We start from the raw sequence: 21,057 nt of genomic DNA on the forward strand, positions 1-21,057 counted from the left end.
TTTCTCCAGCTGAACTTGCTTCATCACCCCTGCCGCTTTCCACTTTTGAGCGCTGCCAATATCCAAGTTGGCGTAGCAAGGATGGCACGCAGAGGGAGGCACAACGGGCATTTCTAAAGTAAGCAAAAGGCTCCTGTGAAAGCAGAGTATGGTGCTGTTTGTGAGGCTTGGAGCATCAGACTGTTTCACCTGTGGCAAAGGAGGCGGTTGCAATTACCCACAATATGTGCAATATACACTCAGTTGCTACTCGGCTAGCCAAAGTTAGTGGTAGGGCAGATTACAAGCTTGAGCTGCAGGTTTGGCTTTAAAGACATTAAGCATACAAGATTTCTTTTTTTTTTTTTTTTTTTTCCAAAAGCTTAAATGTGCTGTTATATAGTGGTGGTGAATCCTTTACAGACTGGCCTTCAGAATTGGTCTTGGGTTTTTGGGGAGGTGGTCTTGTCAGATCTTAAGATTAACTACTGTCAGTTCCCTCTTATATGAATTTTCTTTTACTTCAACCCATAAATTATTGTATCCTTTTTTTTTCGTAGTCAACTACCTTGTCAGTATGGAGGATACAGCTTGAATTTTCCGATGTTCAAAGAACACTTTCAGAGAACATGACTAAGATGTTTTTATATGTCTATTGAACTTTTCTTGTTGAGGATTGCTTGTGCATCATTATAGGCTGTTCTTGTAAGGAGCTCCTTAAAATATCACCCATTTAGTGCTGTTCTGAAAAAAAAAAAAAAAAGGCAAAAAAACCAAACAGTACTGAAGTTGTGTATGCAGAAAGTCAGGTATAGATGTTTAATAGGGCTATAAACTATCTTTACCTGAGAACCTTATTGCTTTATAACAATAAAAACTGAGCATCCACAACCTTTTCTTAGAATGGAGAAACAGGGGGAAGAAGAGGTTTTATGGTGCTCTAGACATCAAAAGTTGACTCAAATTACAGTAAGCAAATAAGTAGCTTTATTTGGTAATATAACCTCCTTTGGTAACATTTCAGTAACGTAGTCATCAATGACAAACGTAAAAACTGTGTATTCTCTAATAATTCACATTCACATATCAGAAAGTGACTACTTAGATTAAATACTCTTGTCAAACTATCCAAATCCATTTGAGAACTGAATCTGTAGCAGTGGTTGAGCTTCCCACTCCCCTTCTCTCTCCCCAGTTTGTTTTGAGTAGCACAAACCTGAATCCTTGTGCATCTTGGATTCATATTATATTCTCAGTCATGGATGACCTTTTACAAATGACTTCCAATAACTACAGCTGAATTCAAGCACAAGAGTTAGTCGCGAAAGGTCATACTCTAGTTATACAAAATGTAGATAAATTTGTACTCCCTGCAGCAACTGATTGCTGTAGGTTTTTGTTTTGTATCTGACCAATCTTAATTCAGAGCCATGCATTAGGAAAGGTTATGTTCTAGCTTTGTTTCTCTTTGCCTCTCTCCTAGTTTTCTTTCACTATAAAATTATCCTGTTCAGAGAATTTTTTGAGTTTTCCAGGTGCTAAGGTTCTATTTCAAAGGGCTCCTATTTCACCTTTTCCTTTTCCCCTCTGTTCTTTACTAGTGGATTAATTCCAGATTCTCCTGCATGTAACCTTCCTTGTAAACATGAGTAGTGTCTTTCTGTAAGTGTCACATTCTCATTGGGGAATATTTTACTTCCAAATGGAATCATTTCAGAGAAGTTATTTGAGGCCAGTGTGCTAAGAGCATGCCTTAGAGTGGCACATTTAGACCTTAAACAAAGAAACATGGCAGATTCAAACAAGTACAGTTTATTTATGTAGGCATAACTCAGAATGAGTAGTAAATTGAAAGAATATTTGCTCTCATCACCACTGGTCACTTCCTGACCTTATGTTGTATAGACAATTCATCTCCTTTTTATTTCTGAAATAGAGAAACTGTAGACTAAGGCTTCCCATGGAGACTTTGCTGTGAGACTCTACTTTGTAATTAGTGCCAAGAAGCTGGATTTTTCCACCCCTGTTTGGGCTTGCTGCGTGCTCATCTTGCACACATCGCTGCTTCTGATTCACACCAGAGAAGCTGTGTAGCTCAGCTGTTTGTGGTGCAGTTGTCCTAGCAGGTGAATCAAAATAAGCTTCTGTGGGCATAACCCTGTCGGAGCTTGTGTGTGCTTCCCGTTGGTATTGGTGCCTTCATCTTCATATGCCATTTCCAGGGTATTCTAATTAGGATTATATGGGGATAGTGTGCTTCAGAGCTGGATATCATCCCATCTTCACTACAAGTGAAAAACCAACAGCTGACCTTCTTTAGGATATGCCAGATTGGATGGTCAGGGCTCCATGTGGCTTTGCCTCAACATGGTTAATCTGACTGCAAATTTCAACTGCAGTCACATTCCTCGTCTGGGTGGTGGCAACCATATGTTCTTAATATGGACAGAAACCAAGCAGGAACCAAAACCAAAGCCAAACTACTACAATGTTTCAGCCCTACTGTGAGTGCAATGCAAAGCTTCAGCTGCCTAAGACCATAACAGGGTATATTAAAGAGATAGCTGTATGTCCACGGCTTTATTTCTGTGTGGGGTCTGAGTATGTAGATTCAAGCTCTAGTTGCTCTCCGTGGTCTTTTCCATCATGACAGCTCTTACTGTGCTGTTCTTAGAGTAAATGCCAGATAGTTTTCCTTCAGCAGAAAAAAATCAGGGTCAACCATCCCTCATTTAACACATACTAAGAACCTTGATAGAGGAAACTGCAATGGACCAGCTGACAGGTGGAAACAGCTTCTTTTGTGTCAAAGCCCAGAAACCTATTTTGTGGAAGATAACTGCATAAGCAATTGAGCTCGACACTGGAGCGTAGTCAAAAAGGCTTTTTAACAGATTATGTGACCTATCGTCTAGACGATCATAATATAAAGCACCATAAAGCACCATACAAAACTAGCAACATGAAAGTGGAGGCTGGTGGTCCATGTGATTTCAAATGAAAAAGCAATGGCCCTTGCAGTGTGAGAACTGAGGCAGTTTCTACCTTAGGATTTGGATCACATTGTGATAGAGTTTGAGAAAATGCATCTGCTAAGCTATAATTAACTGATCTTTGCCTGCCTAATTGCAGATGAGTAGGAATCCCTGATTTGCTCCATTCAGGTCCTTAAGAGAGCAGGAATCTGAAAAAGTCGTGAAGTAGTTGGATAAAAGGAAAAAGCATTTCAAAGCAGTTGCATAGTGAGCTGTAAAACAAAATTGAAACAAACTATTCTCGTTGTTAGATACAGGATGAATGCCAAATAGGCATTGAAAATATACGCAACGTTTGGCTGGAAACCATCCAAACCATGATATCAATATTGTGTTGATGTTAAAACCAAATACGCTGTCTGGCATGTTTCCATTGTCTCAAATGTTCCATCCGTAAAGGGAAAAAGGTGACAAATTTTTGCTTTCCCTTTTCCCAGATATATAAAGCACAACCTTCTAGAAGAAAGCTGGCAAACAAGCCTGCCTACTAATTCTGTTAGTGGGCATCCTGGCAATTCTGTCTCATTTGAAAATATTTATCAATGCTGATGAGGCAAAGGGCAGGTAAAACTTCAAATTTTTAATTAACTTATATTCTAACATCTCCTTGCCATAAGTACAGTTACATAATGTTAGTCAATGCAATAGTCCAGGAATGGATTTGAGTTACATCCCCACCTCCTTTTTACACACAACAGAATTAATGAATGAGGGCCCTCAGTCCTATTAAGACTAATGTTTCTTTGTCAGTCCAATTTTTTTTCCTTGGGGTTTCTTCTTGTTATGACTTTGTTAGGTGGAAACTGAATGGTATATGTTAATCAACACAAGACATTTGGCTACTTTGAGCTTTCATAAATGTTTAGTTTCCCAGGGTCCTTTGAACCTCCCAGGGAACAGTTCTGCATCCTTATTAGAGACTGACAATTAAAGGTCTGTTTTCATATCAAAAGTAATCACAAAAAATTAGCTAGGGAGCCTTGGAATGCTGTGAGAATTTCCGTGTTTTGAGATGGCCAACTTTCCTTCATTTGCTTCAATCAGTATCAATTTGAGTTTCTTTTTATGTTTCCTACTGCCAGGGCAACTTACGAGTTGGCATTGTGACAACTGAGAAGGATTATGCAATACCATGAAGATGTGATTAATACATTTTAGGCCACTGTAATCATATGCAGTTGCATAATTACGACAGAGGTGCAAAAGTAAGCTAAACTAGGTTTTGAAGGCAATGCTATAAATGAGCAGTTTCAGTTTTCTGAATTCATTGTTAGAAGAAGGAGGAAATGCTGTGCACATCTTCAGGAGCTGTGTTGCTTACAGATTTTGGAGATTCTACAGATAATTTATAGGAAATGTATGGTTCTGTCCTAAATATTTTAATCTTTGTGTGCCAAGTTACAGGCTTTCACAGAAGATAATCTGTTAGTGTCACACCTTCTCTGTTATAAGTCTGAAAAACAAATCTGAGTGTTTTTTCCTCAGGCTCTGGTGCCATGGGAGATTGCTGCAGAAGTTTGTCACGAAGTCTGTGTGTGGTGTGCCTTTGGTTTCCTTTCACTTCTCAGAATCTGCTCTGGTAGATTAGGAAACCAGTAATGAAAGTGGGGTGGATCATAACCGAATAGGTTGCATATGTGTTTATTTAGGTCTATAAAAATAAAGTAAAATCCAAAGCTGTTAGTGTTTCTGTCACGAACTGAAAAAACAAAATTAAACTGATATTAGAATACTGAATTCCCTCTTCAAAACTGATTTCTTAGTAGTGCCGTTCCCACTTGCAGTTAAATGAATACGGCTGTTTCAGACTATGCATATGGCTGTTTCAGAGCAAGGCTGAGGGTCCCCTTTGCCCCCTGGGATTCTCCCCACTTCTCAGTCTGCTTGGAAATCCTCAGACGCTTGGGAACAGGGAGACAGACCCAGAATTTCTGTTCGTCCCCTGCCTTGCTGCCATGCCACAAATATTAGTAGGATTATCTGAAGACTTAAGGAAGCAAACTTTTTATTCCAAAGCCTTCATTTTATTGATGTTGATGATGGTTGCTTAAAGTATAAATAGGGATTTGATTTTTCGGAGAAAAAAAATAAAAAAAACCCTTTGTTGCTAGGACTTGTAGCAGTCACGTCACATAAATTGGCAGATCTGTGTATTTAAGGGATTTTACACTCTAATTGAATGCAGTAGTAGTGTTTTGCCTTTTGAATTGAAACCTTTTTTTTCTTCTGCTACATACTTAGGGAACAAACATGCTGTCAAAATCCTTAGTGTATCCAACTATTTGAACATAAGAAACAGCATCAAGCTGTTATTTGTTCTGTTGGAGTGTACTCGTATTTCCAATCTGAATCTTTTGTACCTGGTGATCTTAATTATATTTGTGCTGGAAGTAGTTTAACATTAAAAGGAATTACAGCAGATTAATCTGTAAACCTGCACAAATATCACATTCCTTTGTATGGAGGTAAGCAGGGCATAGTGTGCGTAATTAGGTGTTGTTCTCTGTGTAGGTTGTGTATGTGAGGCTGAGGAGTTAGTGTTGCAGTTCCTCGTGACAGCATCAATTACCGCACGCTCTGGTGTCTCGCAGTGGTCAGTTACATTCGAAAAGATACATTATTCCTCTCAGTAAGATAATCTTCCTTATAATAAGAACAAGCAGGCAAAAAAAAATGAAAAACTCAACTTGCCCTGGAAACAGGAATTAGTATACTAATTAGTGTATGAAAATACAGAGAAATCTTTTAAAGAATGTTTGCTGTAATTTTTTTTTCTCAAGTGATATACCTTGAGGTCAACCCAAGAAGGCCATTTATCTCAACCATCCAATCATCCACTACACTTTTTGCAACTGGAGAGACAAAAGAAAATCACTAAAAATGAATTGGGGGAGGTCTGTTTCTCCAGTCCTGATGCAAAAACATCATTGGAATCCAGTTGCACCAGCTTAGCCTCAGTTAGAGTGGGAGGAGAGCAGAGCCTCAGCAAATAGGAATCGTAGTTTGTACTGGTAAATACATCTTTTGACTCAAAGTATCAGTGAAGTGTAGTTGTCTATGATTAAGGCCTTTTGATTTGCTTGTGTTTTCAAGGCTGGTCAGATGGCACTATTGAGCCCATTTAGGAACAGTTTGCCAGATGACGGGTAGAAAAAAGAAGTTTCAGGAGAAATATAGAAGAGCAAGCCATTCACATGCAGTCTGAGTTGCAGATGTGTCTCTTGGACTACACTGGCTACCTGCTGGGCAGCTTCCATATAAATTTCCAGATGGCAGTAAATTTCCCAGTTAGTTTGATGTTCATGCATCCATTCATCTTGCATAAGCTGCTGTCTCATTGCAGTGGCTCTGGAAAAACTGTCGTAAATTTTGAATTTAGCATGTGTAGGTCTACTGGTGATGAAACTTCTGGCAAGTCGCAAGAATTACCTGCATTTCATGAGACTAACGCAGGTGTTGCCTGTGGGACTGGCTGACATGTTCTCACAGTTCTGGTTTTATCAGTGTCCTGTTGCCTCATGTCCTTTGAATTTGGAGCACTCTCTCTAGTGGAGCTTCTTGAATCCCTCTAGTGAATGCTGATGGTCACCACAGGTGATCACAAGGCACCTAAACAGAAACATCCTTCTCGAAATTGAGGGTGCCATAAATAAAACACAGATTAGTGACCAGTCATTGTAAGAGAATTCTGGGGATTTAAAAAAAAAAAAAAAAAAAAGGCAGGACAAACAAAATTCTGGCTACTTTCAATGACAAAGCCTTCTACTGCCCTACTGTTAGCCATCAGCTGGAAACTGAACCACCTTTCAGCGCTATAGGTGGTGTTCATGTTTTTTCACTGCTTTTTGTAGCTTTTCTCCTAAAACAAAAGTACAGTACGCACCAGGACTTTGCAGGCTTCCCCATATAATGGTGCCAATGTATTTCCATCCTTATTTGCAACATTTCTGTTATTACAGACCTTGGTCTCTTCTGAGCACAACTGCTGACTATGCCAAATTCACATAGTTGTGTGATGAGGACAAGGATCATCTAGCGAATAAATGGAGAGTACAGTATTCAATTTGCTGGTGACCTTGAATTTGATCTCTCTTCTATCCTTAACAGCCTAGTCAATCTCTGTCCTGTTTAACCCATGTCATCATTACTGGTATATCATACAGACACTTCTGCAACTGCCTTTTCCTTGATACTGTAGTATTTAAATCGCCAAAAGAAAGACCTAAGAGTGAACAAGGGAAGAACTACCATAAATTCTTCTTCATCTTTTCCTTAGCCGTGTCAGGAATGGCCACAAAGGTCTTTCCCAGTCTTTCTGTTCATTTTTTATATTTGTCTGAGGTAGAAACCACAAGTTTGATTGATAATGCAATTTGCATCTCGAGGCATCACTGGAAATACAATGGCATGAAAGGCTACTCTGGCAGAGCGCACTTTTCCCCCAGGGCTGACTTTAGAAACTCATTGATGTCACTTCCTTCCTCAGTCAGCAAGTGAATTTTCACTAATTCTCAAGACCAGCTGTCCATGCTGTCAACAGAAAGTTATTAAAATTCCTTTAAAGTGAATCAAAATAGCCTAAAAACAAATGTAGTGGGAAACAGGAAAGCATCAGTATTCAAAGTCCACAAACCTTTGAGCAAAATAGTGTTGATCTAACCAGAGATTTCAAACATTCTGCTTTCCTGGCAACTTGTGTATCATTAGAGAATGCTAAAAACACATACTCCTTTAATCTTCTATTACCAACAATCTATTTGGTTAAAATACTAGTTACAAGGATAAATTCTATTTCTCCCAAAGATGAACTCAGTGAACAAGGGACTATGTTTTGAGAAGTCGCCCCTAAATGATAGTTGGGGTGGGTTTTTTAGCCAAAAAAGCATAATTTTTATATTTAGCAAATAAAAACACAACACAAACATGCAGGAAATAATTGTCATAAGAGACAATCTTATAATATAGCCTAAAGTGATTATCTTTATCTGAATTATCTATAAAGCTTTCATTGAGAAGAGGAGTATTCTCAGGGACAAGTAGGGAAGATTTTCTTTAGTTTCCTTTAGTTAATAGAATCTTTATACTGTATTTTAGCACTTAAAGTATTTTCACCTTATTTTAAAAATTCTGTCTTGTGTCACACATATCAGTACGAAAAACTTCTGTTGAAATGGAGTATCATTTTCAGTGCTGGAGGTGGCAGCCACCCATGCTAGGCAGGCTCCCCTGACAGTTAATAGTGATACTGACAGGTTGCAAACAGTGTCCTATCATTATTAGTTAAAAAAAACCTCTGGGCACATGTAGCCTAGCTGGATAGGTAAGTGTGAAATTCCTGACTTTCCCCAATACATGTGGATGGTCTCCAGTAGCAAAGGGAGGGTAATTGATACCAGCTGCCCTTTTGACAACTAGTGCATGGGAACAGTCAATGAGGCAAAATCACTGTCCCTTTTGATCTAAAAGGAAAGAATAGGTTTGAGGTGTCATTGCTGCTGGGGTCCCAGACGGCTGTAGAAAAGCAATGTTCTGTGTAGACTTTGATCATGTCTTCAGGAGCACACTGAAGGACACTGCAGAAGGTGGCCAAAATAAGGAAGCAAGACCATAATTCAGCTTGCCACTTTGTGGATATTATCAGGATAGAATTTCTCCCTTGAGCCAGCTGTTGCCTAACCTCAGTCTTGACACAGGCACGTAATTTTATTTTAGGGTAATGGCAGAAGCTGCTTTTCTCCTCCAATGGTCAGATCCTGAGCTGGATGCTACCAGTCTCTCAGGGATGTTATACATGCAGCAGTACATCTCACAACATTAAGATGCTTCATAGCACATACTTGAAATTTGTTGTCTTCACTTTGAATGTTGTAATTTCTTCTGGGGTTCCAGGTTAGCAAGATTGGCTACCTATCTCAATCTTCTTTTTATCACATCTTGATTAAGAGGGGCATGTGTTTCTTTTACTTTAGGTGGATTTCCATTGTGAAGTTTCAAGTAATTTGTACGTGTTAAATTCTGTTTCTTAATTATAAGGTGTGATTATTATTTTTTTGCTGAATTTACTGGGTTTTGTTCTTTATGTACATGATCACATTCGTTAAAATATCTACAAACTAATTATTTGCTTTCTCTTTCAGAGTCTGGAGAAAAACTGCAACAACAGATAATTAATCAGGTATTTTGACACTTTCATACATTTTGTTACTTAATTTTTTCATGTAGAAGAATTGTAGGAATTAGAGGGGAGAACTTCACAGGACAGGCTAATATTAACTATACAGGTGTGCTAAGGATCGCATAGCAGACAACTGCCTGGCTCTGCAGATGTGTCGAATTCACAACCATCATTTTGATTTAAAAATCAGTCGAGCCATCATTTTGATTTAAAACTAAGATTTGCCATTTAAGCAATTTAATTCATCTACTTCTCAATGTGTTGATGGTGAGGACAGAGCCTAGAGGTAATTTGTTCATTGGTATCAAATCTTGTAGCACAGAATTATGCTTTTTTTAAAAAAAAATAGTAATATATCTCCTTTTTGCTAGTATTCCTTTTAAAAAAACAGAAAGCTATTGATATGAAATATGTGCACAGCACATGTAAGTGGTGTCTTTCAATGTTGTTTAGGTTTTCATTTCTGCCATGAATTTTCATTGAGGCTTCACTAAACTGTGACATTGCTTGTGGAGGCGTTTTCTGTCTTGTCTTTATTACTGTATCAGGAGTAATTATTTAGAAAAAAACCCTTTATATATTGCAATTTAGCATTTCAGCATCAGGAAAAGGATATAGGAACTATACTGAAAAAAAATTTCCCCTAACCAGAAAGAGAGGAGGAAGCCCAGAGTTTGCTTTCCTAAATTACATGCTCTTCACAATTGAAAGGACCTGACTTGTACAGAAGCATTGTGCCGCTTCTCATTCTTGGCTTCTTGTCCTCTTACTGAATGCTGTTACCCAGATGGCGCATAAATGGGTATCTGGATTGTTTGTGAGATTTATTTTGAAAAGTCACTTAAATATTTGTATTCCAGCAATTACCCTCCCTTAAGTAGTCTTCCTTCCAAGCTATAAATTGAGGTATTGGCATCATTACATGACTGTTATCTGTGAATTGATCATCTAGATGGAGGACTAACGCGTCAGGTGACTGACCAGGCAGCCTGGTTTGGGTCTAACAGCATTTCCCCTGCCGTGGCAGAGCACGGCACGGATGTCATTGTGTCACTTTCAGTGGCCTGAGCTGGCACCGCTCCTGACCGAGTAAGCCCTTGCGCATCTGGAAGCTTATGGGAAGCCCAGTCCTGTGACACCAAATAATATCCAGAGTTGTTACAACCTTCCCATTATCTTTAGAAATTGGTGGGTGAACATATTTAGCCCAGAACGTGACATTACATAAGTGAAGGAAAATCTTCACTTTTTCTAAATAAGTGTAGAAATGTTTTGAAACTTACTGGAAGTTCTGTGCTTTGACTCAGAGTTTATATCCTAAAACAAGTCTAATTAACTTTTATAAACTAAATTGTATTTTAAAATTAGCCTGAAATGTCTTGCAAAACCACTTTTGGGAGTCCTTACGGGCCAGAAGGGGGGGCAGTTGTATTTTTAAAACACAGCTTGAGGCTACATTGACAGGGCTGTGAATGGCTGATTGGAGACCTAATTCTGCACATTTTCTGTGTGACAAAATGAGCTCTGCAGATGACATTGCCATTTTCTGAGGAAGAGTGTATTGTGATAAAAAGGACATTTGTCACAGTTGCAAAAGGTGGATTAGGTGCTGTACTTTGTGTGTCCAGTCTCGGTCTTTTCCTGCATGCCACTGCCTTGCCCTCCTCGAATTGCTCACCTGTTCTGTCTCTCCACAGTTAACTTAAGAACATCTGATTTTGCAGGAAAATTGCATTGTCTTGATATGTGGAGGGTGTATCTAAATAAAGCTGTAAAAAGTTGATTTTGGGACAAATGGTAGACATTCACTTTTAAATGGATACTAGTGAAGCTGGTGATGCCCCATTCCGTATAAACTTCCTTTGGACTTCCAAGAAATGGAAGAATGTTTCAAATTAGAAATCAATTTCATTTTCAAGTCTATAATTTAGGGCGCAATTGCAGCGGCACTGCATATTTGATTTGTAGTAACATTACTTCAATAAAAAGATTTGAACTGGGGTTGATCCTAATGGAATATCTCCCATAGAAGGATTCTGTTTATTTTCAATACTGAACTTGAAATTTTATACACGGGATAAGATACTTATCTGGCTTAAGATCCTGTAGTCCCGTTTAAGTCAGTGCAACAACACTGAGTTAAACTGGCTGCCAGAAATTTAAGCGAGGGAGGAGTGACTTTGCAGGATGAATGATACTACAGCTTGACAGGAGCAGGAGTGCAAAGGGGCAAATAGCAGGAAATGTCTTGTTGAGAGGTGAGTGAAACAGAGAGGGGATGGGGAAATGATAAAGCTGCTGTCCTAGTGATCTTCTGCTAGGTAAACCCCTCACTATCTGTGGGTATCTGGGACCTCTCACATCTTGAAGACCACTGTTGTTTCTGTGTGGTTCTTAGCTCTTTCTAAAGCCTAAGCAAAGTTTGGTGAAATATGACATAGATAAAACACTACAGTAGTATCTACTTCCAGAAACCTTTGACTACAGTTATCGTCTTCACTGGGTCTTGTTCCCTTTGATCATAAGGCATTTGCTGGTTTTCCTTGAGCACCTTTTTTGTCATTTATGTATATAGGTATGTATGTGTATTTAACAGCAGTGGTCATCTACCATTCTGCCTAAGCAGAGACATCCAGAAATGGTATGCACTCTGCTTTTCAATACCTATTTTTAACTACTTTTGCAACTTCAGGGTAAATCCTGGCACCGATGTACAGCCTGATTAGCTGTAGCATGTTAACTACTGCTAAGGGAAATGCAAGGAAACAAGAACAAACCTTGTGCTTCTAACTGTGTAACAGTCTTGGCTGAAAAACACATTACAGACCGCCAATCAAAATGTGTCTGAAGGCAATCCTTTATGTTTCATCCTTACCACTCAGATTTGTCTGTGTTGTGGTCTTAATGTATACTCCTACATGTGGTTTTGCCCAGTGCCTCTCGGAAGCTCTGAAGGACCAACAAGAATATCCGTACTTGCATTTAGAAGCTTAAGTTGTTTGCACCGTCAGACTTTTGGGTTAAAATCCCAGCTGTGTTTGAGCTCAGACTTGAGCCTACCCCTTCTGCAGTGAAGCTGCAGGTTGGGCCAGGAGGCTGGTGAGACTGCTCCACAATATCTGTCCCACTGTTCTGTCCCTGAGGAGCACTTTCCTCAAGGCAGACTCTCTTGCAGTGACATATCCATCTCTTAGTCTTTTAACATCTCTGTCAGGGAGCATTTCCCTTTCTGCACGTGGGGTTGGGGAAACAGTAACACAGAAAGGACCGTGATGAAGCAGTGTGCTTGCTTAGAGCTAGGCTTGGACCAGGGATAACTGCAGCTCTGATGTACTGTCAGTATGTATACACCTTCTACCTCTTTCAGAGGTGAGAGAAAACTCAAACCTCTATTAAATGACAGTGTAAGTTTGTTGCACAGACCATGTTGGGGAATGACTTATGACCTGAAGGATGCTTCAGGTATGCACATGGTGTAATAAACCTATGTTAGTATGAGCAAAAACTTCACAGTTCAGTCCAAACTCCTTGGTTTTCCTTGTGCACTGCTGTAGTTTACTTCAGTACTCTCCTCTATCCCCTTCATCCTCTCACATGACCTAGCTAGGAAAAGTTCGGTCCAGGTATGCCAGCTGCCAAGTGCTGCTGCTTTGAGGTTATTTAATAGGTATGTCCCTTGGTCCTGTTTTCCCAGTTTGGGGTCATATTCCTCAGTGTTACTTACTTTGTTCCCCCAAAATTAGGATTTTGAAAATCTTCAAGAGAGCTAATGCACTTAGTCCACTAAACAAACTGAACTATTGTTTCACTTTCATGTGCTTCATAGAATCACATAGTGGTTGAGGTTGGAAGGCACCTCTGGAGATCATCTAGTCTAACCCCCTTACTCAAAGCAGGGTCAGCTAGAGCAGGCTGCCCAGGGTCACGTCCAGCTGGATTTTGAGTACCTCCAAAAATGGAGACTTTACAATCTCTGGGCAACCTGTGCCAGTGCTCAATACTTACACAGTAGAAAAGTATTTTCTTATATTTAGATGGAATTCCTTGTGTTTCAGTTAATGCCCACAGCCTCTTGTCATGTCACTGGACACCACTGAGAGGAGTCTGGCACCATCTTCTTTACTTCCCCCACCTCCCCCCATCAGGTATTTATATACATTGATGAGATCCCCCTGAGCCTTCTCTTCTCCAGGCTGAACAGTAACAGCTCTCTCGGCCATTGATTGTATGTCAGATGCTCCTATCCCTTAAATATCTTTGTGGCCCTTCACTGAACTCACTCCAGTATGTCTATGTCCATGTCCATTTATACATTGGACTCATTCCAGTATGTCCATGTCTCCTGTACTGGGAAGCCCAGAACTGGACACAGCACTCGCGGTGTGTCTCACCAGGGCTGAGCAAAGGTGACGGGTCACCTCTCCTGATCTGTTGGAAATGCTCTGCCTAATGCAGCCCAGGAGGCTGTTGGCCTTTTTTGCCATGAGGGCACATTGCTGGCTCACAGTCAGCTTGTTCGCCAGGACCTGCAGGTCCTTTCCTACGAAGCTGCTTTCCAGTTGTCCAGCCCCCAGCCTGTACTGGTGCCTGGGGTTGTTCTTCCCCAGGTGCATGAGTTTGCATTCCCCTTTGACAAATTTCATGAAGTTCCAGTTTACCCATTTCTCAAGTCTGTTGAGGTCCCTCTGAATGGCAGCATAACCCTCTGGTGTATCAGCCACTCCTCCCAGTTTTGTCTCGTCTGCAAACTTGGTGAGGGTACACTCTGTCCCATCATCCAGGTCAGTAATGAAGATGTGAAACAGTTTTGGACCCACCATTGACTCTGGGGCACTAGTGATTGGCCTCCAGCTGGATTTTGTGCACAACCATTTGAGCCTAAGCAGTTCAGCCAGTTTTCAATCCAACGCACTGAACACTTATCTAGCCTGTACTTCATGAGGACGTTATGTGAGACAGTGCCAAAAGCCTTATTAAATTTGAGATAAACAACATCAGTACTCTCCTCTCACCCACTGAGCCAGTCATCTCATCGTACAGGACTATCAGAGTGGTCAGGCATGATTTCCCCTTCATAAATCTATGCAGCACGAAGTCCAGCTGGAGGCCAGTCACCAGTGGAGTACCCCGGGGGTCACAGCCAAATAAAATACTGTTTAACTTCTTCATTATGTACCAGGATGATGGGACGGAGTGTACCCTCAGCAAGTTGTCAGAGAATACAAAACTGGGAGGAGTAGTTGAGACACCAGATGGGTGTGCCACCATTCAGAGGGACCTCAACAGGGTGGAGAAATGGACAAACAGGAACCTCGTGAAGTTCAGCAAAGTGAAATGCACCTGGGGAGGAATAGTCCCCTGCTCCATCATGCTCCCAGGAACTGAGGTGAAGTTGACCAGCCTGTAGTTTCCTCGATGCTCCTACTGGCCCTCCCTGAAGATAGGAGTGACATTTGCTTTCTTCCAGTCCTCAGGAACCTTCCCGCATCACCACGACCTTTCAAAGATAAGAATAGGCTCACAGTGACATCCTCCAGCTCCCTCAGCACTCATGGGTGCATCCCATCAGGCCCTAGGGACTTGTTTATGTCCAGTTTGTTTAAATATTCCCTAACCTGATCCTCCTCCACCAGGGGAAGTCTTCCTTGCTCCAGACTTCCCCATAGGTCTCAGGGGCATGGGATTGCTGAAGGCCAGTCTTACTAGTAAAGACCAAGGCAATGAAGGCATCAAGGATCTCAGCCTTTTCCATGTCATCTGTCACCAGGTCCCTACCTCATTCGGCAGTGGGCCCACATTTTCCCTAGTCTTCCTTTTGCTGTGGATAGACCTGTGGAAGCCTTTTTTTGTTGCCTTTCACATCCCTCCCAGGTGGGTTTTGGCTTTCCTAATGTCATTCCTGCATGATCAGACAGTGTCTCTATATTCCCCCAGGTCACCTGTCCCAGCTTCCACCTCTGGTATGCTTCCTTTTTATGTTTAATTTTTTTCAGAACCTCCTTTTTCACACATGCAGACCCCTGCTACCTTTGCTTGATTTCCTCCTCATGGAGATACACCATTCTTGAGTTTGGAGGAGGTGATCCTTGAACATCACCCAAATGTCCTGGACCCCTCTCCTCTCTAGGGCTGTGTGCCACCAGTTTCTGCTAAGTAGGTCCCTGAACACCCTCAAGTCTGCTCTCCTGAAGCCCAGGGTTGTGATCCTGCTTTTTGCCTTTTTCCCTCTTTTCAGGATCCTGAACTCCACCTTCTCATGGCAACTGCCGTCACCCTGACCTTCACATCTCTGACCAGTTCTTCCATGTTTGTAAGCGTGAGGTCCAGCAGCCAACCTCTCATTGTTGGCTCTTTGATCGCTTTCATTAGGAATTTGTCATCAATGCACTCCCCAAACCTGGATTGCTTGTGCCCTGCTGTGCTGCTCCTCCAGCAGATATTGGGGAGGTTAAATTCCCCTGTGAAGACCAGAGTCTGCGAACGTGAGGCTTCTTCCAGTTGTCTGCAGAAGACCTCATCTACTACTTCTTCCTGATCAGGGGCTCTGTCACAGACACCCACCACAGTGTTAGTCATGTTGGTCTGCCCTCTAGTCGTGACCCACAAGCCCTCCACTGACTCTCATCTGTCTAAAGGCAGAGCTCCATGTGTCCCCACTGCTCTCTGACTGAAAGGGTGACTCCCCGCCTTGCTGTCCCAGCCTGCCCTTCCTGACCAGCCCGTATCCATCCATGGCAGCTCTCCAGTCCTGTGAGCTGTCCCACCGTGTATCTCTGATCCCAGTGAGACTGCACACAGACCTCTAATTCCTCCTGTTTGCTCCCTGTCCAGCATGCAATAGTGTACAGGCACCGTGGAGAGGCACCCAGCCATGCTGGTTTCCCAGAGAAGGTATGAGAGCTTCCCCCATCATGCTGTCCTGTAGGTATTCACTTGTTTACATGCATAGGCTTGAGGTGGGCACCTCTGAGCGCTGTCTGATTGACTATGAGATCCCTCCTGCTCCCCCTGCACATTTTGTTTACCAGTAAGCAGAAGTTGCATTTTTCAAAAATTAGTTTTCCATTAATTATGTGATGTCTGATCAGATAGGAAAATTGGACAGGAAAAATTGTTCAGGTTTGCCCTACACATAACATTTTCTTCCAGGCTGATCAGGGCTGCTGATACCATACTCTGCCCTCTTCAAGTTCAGATAACATAACAGTCCTTTGCTGATTAAATAATATATAGTATCGAGATTGTGAATCTCAGAAAAATGCAGGAGGAAGTATTATTCAAATAAGAACAGCAGACCCTTTTATTTGAGAACCTTTTCAGTATCCTTTTGGAGGAAACCATTTCTCAGGCTATATAGACAGGAACATACACGCAGTGTGTGAAGATAAAAATATCTTCAATTTTAAGACTGATTCTTCTTGTGAAAAAAACCAGCATTAGAGTATGCAACAGACTAAGAAGACTGGATGTTCAACAGAAGTATTGAAACAAATGGTGTGAGGTTTGAGCAACGAAAGGCAGTACGGGCTGGGAAGTTGGGTTGCAATCCTGATTCTCAGATTTCTGAGTGTCCCTTCTCGCTCTGTAAAATTGCAAGGGTTTTCTACCAGTGTTAATCAGAAATTAGGAATCACAATATTCGCATGGGGTAGGCAATTATTATCTTTCCTTGTTTTGCAGACATGGAAAAATGAAGTGTGAAGGTCAAGGGACTTGCTCAAAGTTACAAAACCAAACACTGTGATTCTGGCCGGTGCGCCTACCCTTAACCACAGCGCCGTTCTTTCTCATTATTCCTCTGCTTCGAGGAGGGATGGAGCTTGAACTAGTTAGTGTTTCTATGGCACACTGATCATCTGTGGCACTGCTTGCAGATTAGTGCATACTGAGTGGACAGCTATACAAAAAAACTGCTACAGAATAAACTAGGGTATTTTATTTTACCTATGATAAACATGAGTTAGCCCCCTTCAGTGAAAATAGGGTATGCTACATTTCAGTCAGCGTGAGGAGGGAGTGTGCAGTGGATAATCCCTTTTGTAAATTCACAGCCTATTTTGTCCCACAGTAATTTATGAATGCAATCAATTCTCAAGTATTAATATTTGTTTGTAAAAGTGAACACATGAATTTTTTTAAAAGTGTATGAATGTAGGCAAACACAGATTTGAGATATTTGCCAACCTAGAGTGCATTACACATTTCTATTTATTTTTTATTTACCAATAAAGTAATCTAATTTGAATTAAATGCTAATTGTGATTGAGAGGAAAATGCTTTGAGACCTCTAGAGATCTTACTGTCTCTTCCAAAGCAATTTGGGGGAAATTGAATTCTTCATGCCTGAATATACATTAATATTCTTCAGCTGAACCTAGTCTCATTTGAAACTTTTCTTACTATTTCTAAAAGAGCAAGATGTCTCGTTTATGCTGGAAGATAAGTGTGTTTACCTGCAGACAAGATAGAAATGGATTCTGTTTACCAGCAAAAAATCCCTGTGGATCTTACCACAGCCACTAATGTGAGAAATACTGCCATGTATGCAGAAGCACAGCATTACATTACAGGCCTCTCTTCGCAAAGGGGATGGTGGGTTTTGTGGGGAAGGAGTACAGTTGTTTATCATCTTCATTTTTACATTTCGCTGGTTGTAAATGCCCTGGGTACCCTCGGGAGACCTGTCCAGTCACACTGCCAGGCCATCTCCCTCTCAGTCCTCCTGCAGTAACGTCTGAAGCCGGGGACAATTTTAGCCAACTTTGACACAGTTGTAAGTGCTCAGCGATGGGAAGGGCAGTGGCTGGTCGGAGGGGAAACTTCGTCCTCGCTGGGGAAAAGGTAGTTTTTGGTATCCCAGCTCCGTGTCCATTTCAGGAGAGGGCAGAGGGCTGGCAGGCGAGCACGAATGCAGGTGGTGAGCCACTGCATTGCCCACCGCTGCCAGTTGGGTACGGGCAGGAACTGGAAGTGCTGGCCAGGGAGAGATGGGATGGGGAAACATGATTGAAATTCCTCCAAAACTAGGCTACCACCTGTGTTGCCACTTGTAAGAACATCTTATTGAACAGCTTGTTCGTAGCTTGACGTTTGCAGCTGAAGTGATTCCTTTGAAGTAATTGAGGAAAGGATTTGATACCCGACTCAAAACCTTTTGGGCTTAGAAACACGTTGTTTCCCTGTATAACACGTGCTCTTTGCCTCATTTTTATTCCAAATATCTTAATGGGCATCCAAGCTCCACATTTGGCTACTCAGAACAAACATCTAAGCAACTATTTAAGTAGCTATGTCTTCCTTGTAGTTCAGGGGGGGCAGGTTTGGAAGGAAACCAAAGTGCCTAAATTCAACTCAAGTCTAGATCTGCCACAACCTCTGCTCGTTCATCACCTCCCAGAGGAGGCAGCTGAGCCTCGTAGGCTTGTTCCTCTGCGGGTACAGGTGTGCCCCAGCGTTGGCAGGACTGATCCAACCCAGGCACTTTTTATCTCCGTGTGGTGGAAACCCAGAAACGGCCATCTCGCCAGGAAGGCTCGCACCTGCCAGATTGGACCACATGAGGTACAGGTATGCCCGGCGGTCTTCTTAACATGGTGTTGGGTTATCTGTGAAAACTAAGTTAGTGATTCCCTGAAATAGGGAAGTTCAGGTTCATTTTCTTCCTCTGCCCAAGCAGATTCAAGCCTACAACTTCTGCTACCTGTAAGACCTGTGTTATATCCCCCCTGTATATAAAAGTGAACTAGAGAGAGAGGCTCATCCGATGTCTGGTGGTTACAGCACTCCCTGGAAGAGGGGAGCCAGGGTTTCAGTCCCAGCATGCAGGGTTAGTTGACTTCCAGGGTTAACGCCCCGCAGTTAGATCACCCTGCCAGGAAATATGTCTGCTCATGCAGACAGGGCGATGGGGACCGGGTCTCCGCTGTGCAGGGTGGGTGTTGATCAGCAAGTGCCAAGACATGGTCCCTAATACCTCTGGATAAAAAGATGTTGGCATCTAGCCTCAGGCATCAGCCCTTGTCTTTAGAGAGGAAAACAGTTGTTGATTAAAATATGAAATGTGCTCAAAAATGCCTGCCTGGCTTGAATTGTGAACATGCAAGAGGCATTATTTATTTTCTTCTTCATAAATAGACTGTGTATATGAATTACCATGCACTTGGAAGTAACGATTTTGAGAACTGCATTTGTCAACAGAGGGAACTGTTTAGGTTATTTGACTTGCTTCTGCGCTTTAAGTTATGAAAAAGTAGGCATGTTAACATTATTTAATGAACACAAATAAGAGACCAATATGTAATATACAGAGATTACCTGAAAGTGTCATCTTCAGATTTAAACTCCCTGTATACATATAGTAAACCTACCAGTCAGTGGAACCCGAGAGTCTTTTTCTAATATTATCCTTCATAAATTGAGTATTGTGTGCTTAGTTTGAGTCCATTTTGAATTTCAGGTTGTTTAAGCTGCTTTGCTATGACATTGTTCTGTACAGAAATAAGAGCGAGTGCTGATGAAGATTTCTGGCCACTGACTGCAGTGGCTGACTTAGGTTTTATTAACAGAGTGTGCACAGAGGAGGAGGACTGAGCTCAGAATTAAATGCTGTTTGAACATACTGGTTTACCTGTACCCAAAATGAGTGTGACTGCATAGGAAGAAGGTTGGGCTAAATATGGGCAAGCGTTAAGTGGTCCATGATCTGAAACCTGCCTTTTATTAACAGTGCATCTTAGCTACACATCTAGAGACAAGCACTCTGTGCAAACTGGATGCAGGCTCTGTCCAAACACAAGCTGTCTGGGCTGCAGCGGCTCTGTGTTTATTTACAAGCCTGTAAGTTATACTGCAAAGAATAACCCCATGAAACTGTTGTCAGAAAGCTAGAGAAGCAGCGTCAGCGTTGCACTATCCAGAAGCCAATTTATCATTACCATTAATCGACCTTGACAATGATTTCTTTACTAATAATAAGGGGTGGGGTGCTTGTTTTTATTTTCAATATTTGGTTGCAGTTGTCTTGGTGAATCTTTAATCTGTCACGCAAACGTACATGTTACTTAGTTTCTGATAATAATAGCATCTTTATTGGTACTTTTTCTATTAACTGTGCCTTGATCTTTCTTATCCTTCCCATTCTGAGCATGTTTTGAAGAAACCAAATGTTTTGACTGTGAGGGCGGAAACAGGAGGGAGTTAATTCCAGATTTGAACAAGAGTTGGCAAGTAAAATTAGAGATTAATTTCCTTCATCCAAGTTGCTGACCATATGAATCAGCTTGTGGAAGTGGCTCGTGCAGACTGTCTTGCCTCATTAGCATGGGAGACTTCGTGCTTTCTGTAGATGAAGGCAGGGGGCAGGGAGAGGAAGGGAGCCCTGTGCAAAGCCAGGAGTTGTGTATCTGTCAGGGTCTCAGGCAAAGACAAATGAGTTCCTCCTGTCCCCTTATTAAATGGGGACGGGACTACTACTATAGTCCTGATAATGTTACTGTTTATCTTACCTCATTGGGCCTCTCCACTTTCCCCATTGCCTGTGGGCCTGGCTTGTTCTCTTCCAAAACCAGCTCTGGATTGGTACTCTCCTTCCAAATTTTTCCACACCAGCTCATTCACTGACACTTGGCCACACCACATAAAAAAAAACCCCACAACTCTTTCGCTCTGCCCTTTCCTTCTTCACTCACTTTGTCTGTGCCCTTGCCATAACTCCAAGTCAACCTGCAGTGAGATGCCGAACTTTCTGCTAACAGATTCAAGGGGCAATAGTCACTGATTCACAAAGCTGTGTTTTTTAAAAGCAGTATTTAAAATGGACTGGTATCTGTTAATTAAAATTTACCTGCAGTATTTTTTTTTTTTTCTTAC

At 41.6% G+C, this 21,057-nt stretch overlaps 1 protein-coding gene across 1 annotated transcript in view; it reads left to right on the top strand.

The window, feature by feature from the left end:
- CHST9 (carbohydrate sulfotransferase 9) overlaps positions 1-21,057 on the top strand; it is a 94,639-nt gene that overhangs the window by 65,397 nt on the left and 8,185 nt on the right. The window contains exon 4 of the mRNA XM_050892229.1: positions 9,152-9,189. Coding sequence (XP_050748186.1) covers positions 9,152-9,189 — 38 coding nt within the window. The remainder of the gene's footprint in view (positions 1-9,151; positions 9,190-21,057) is intronic.

This window comes from Gymnogyps californianus, chromosome 2, assembly GCF_018139145.2.
Source record: "Gymnogyps californianus isolate 813 chromosome 2, ASM1813914v2, whole genome shotgun sequence".
NCBI classification, from domain to species: Eukaryota; Metazoa; Chordata; class Aves; order Accipitriformes; family Cathartidae; genus Gymnogyps; species Gymnogyps californianus.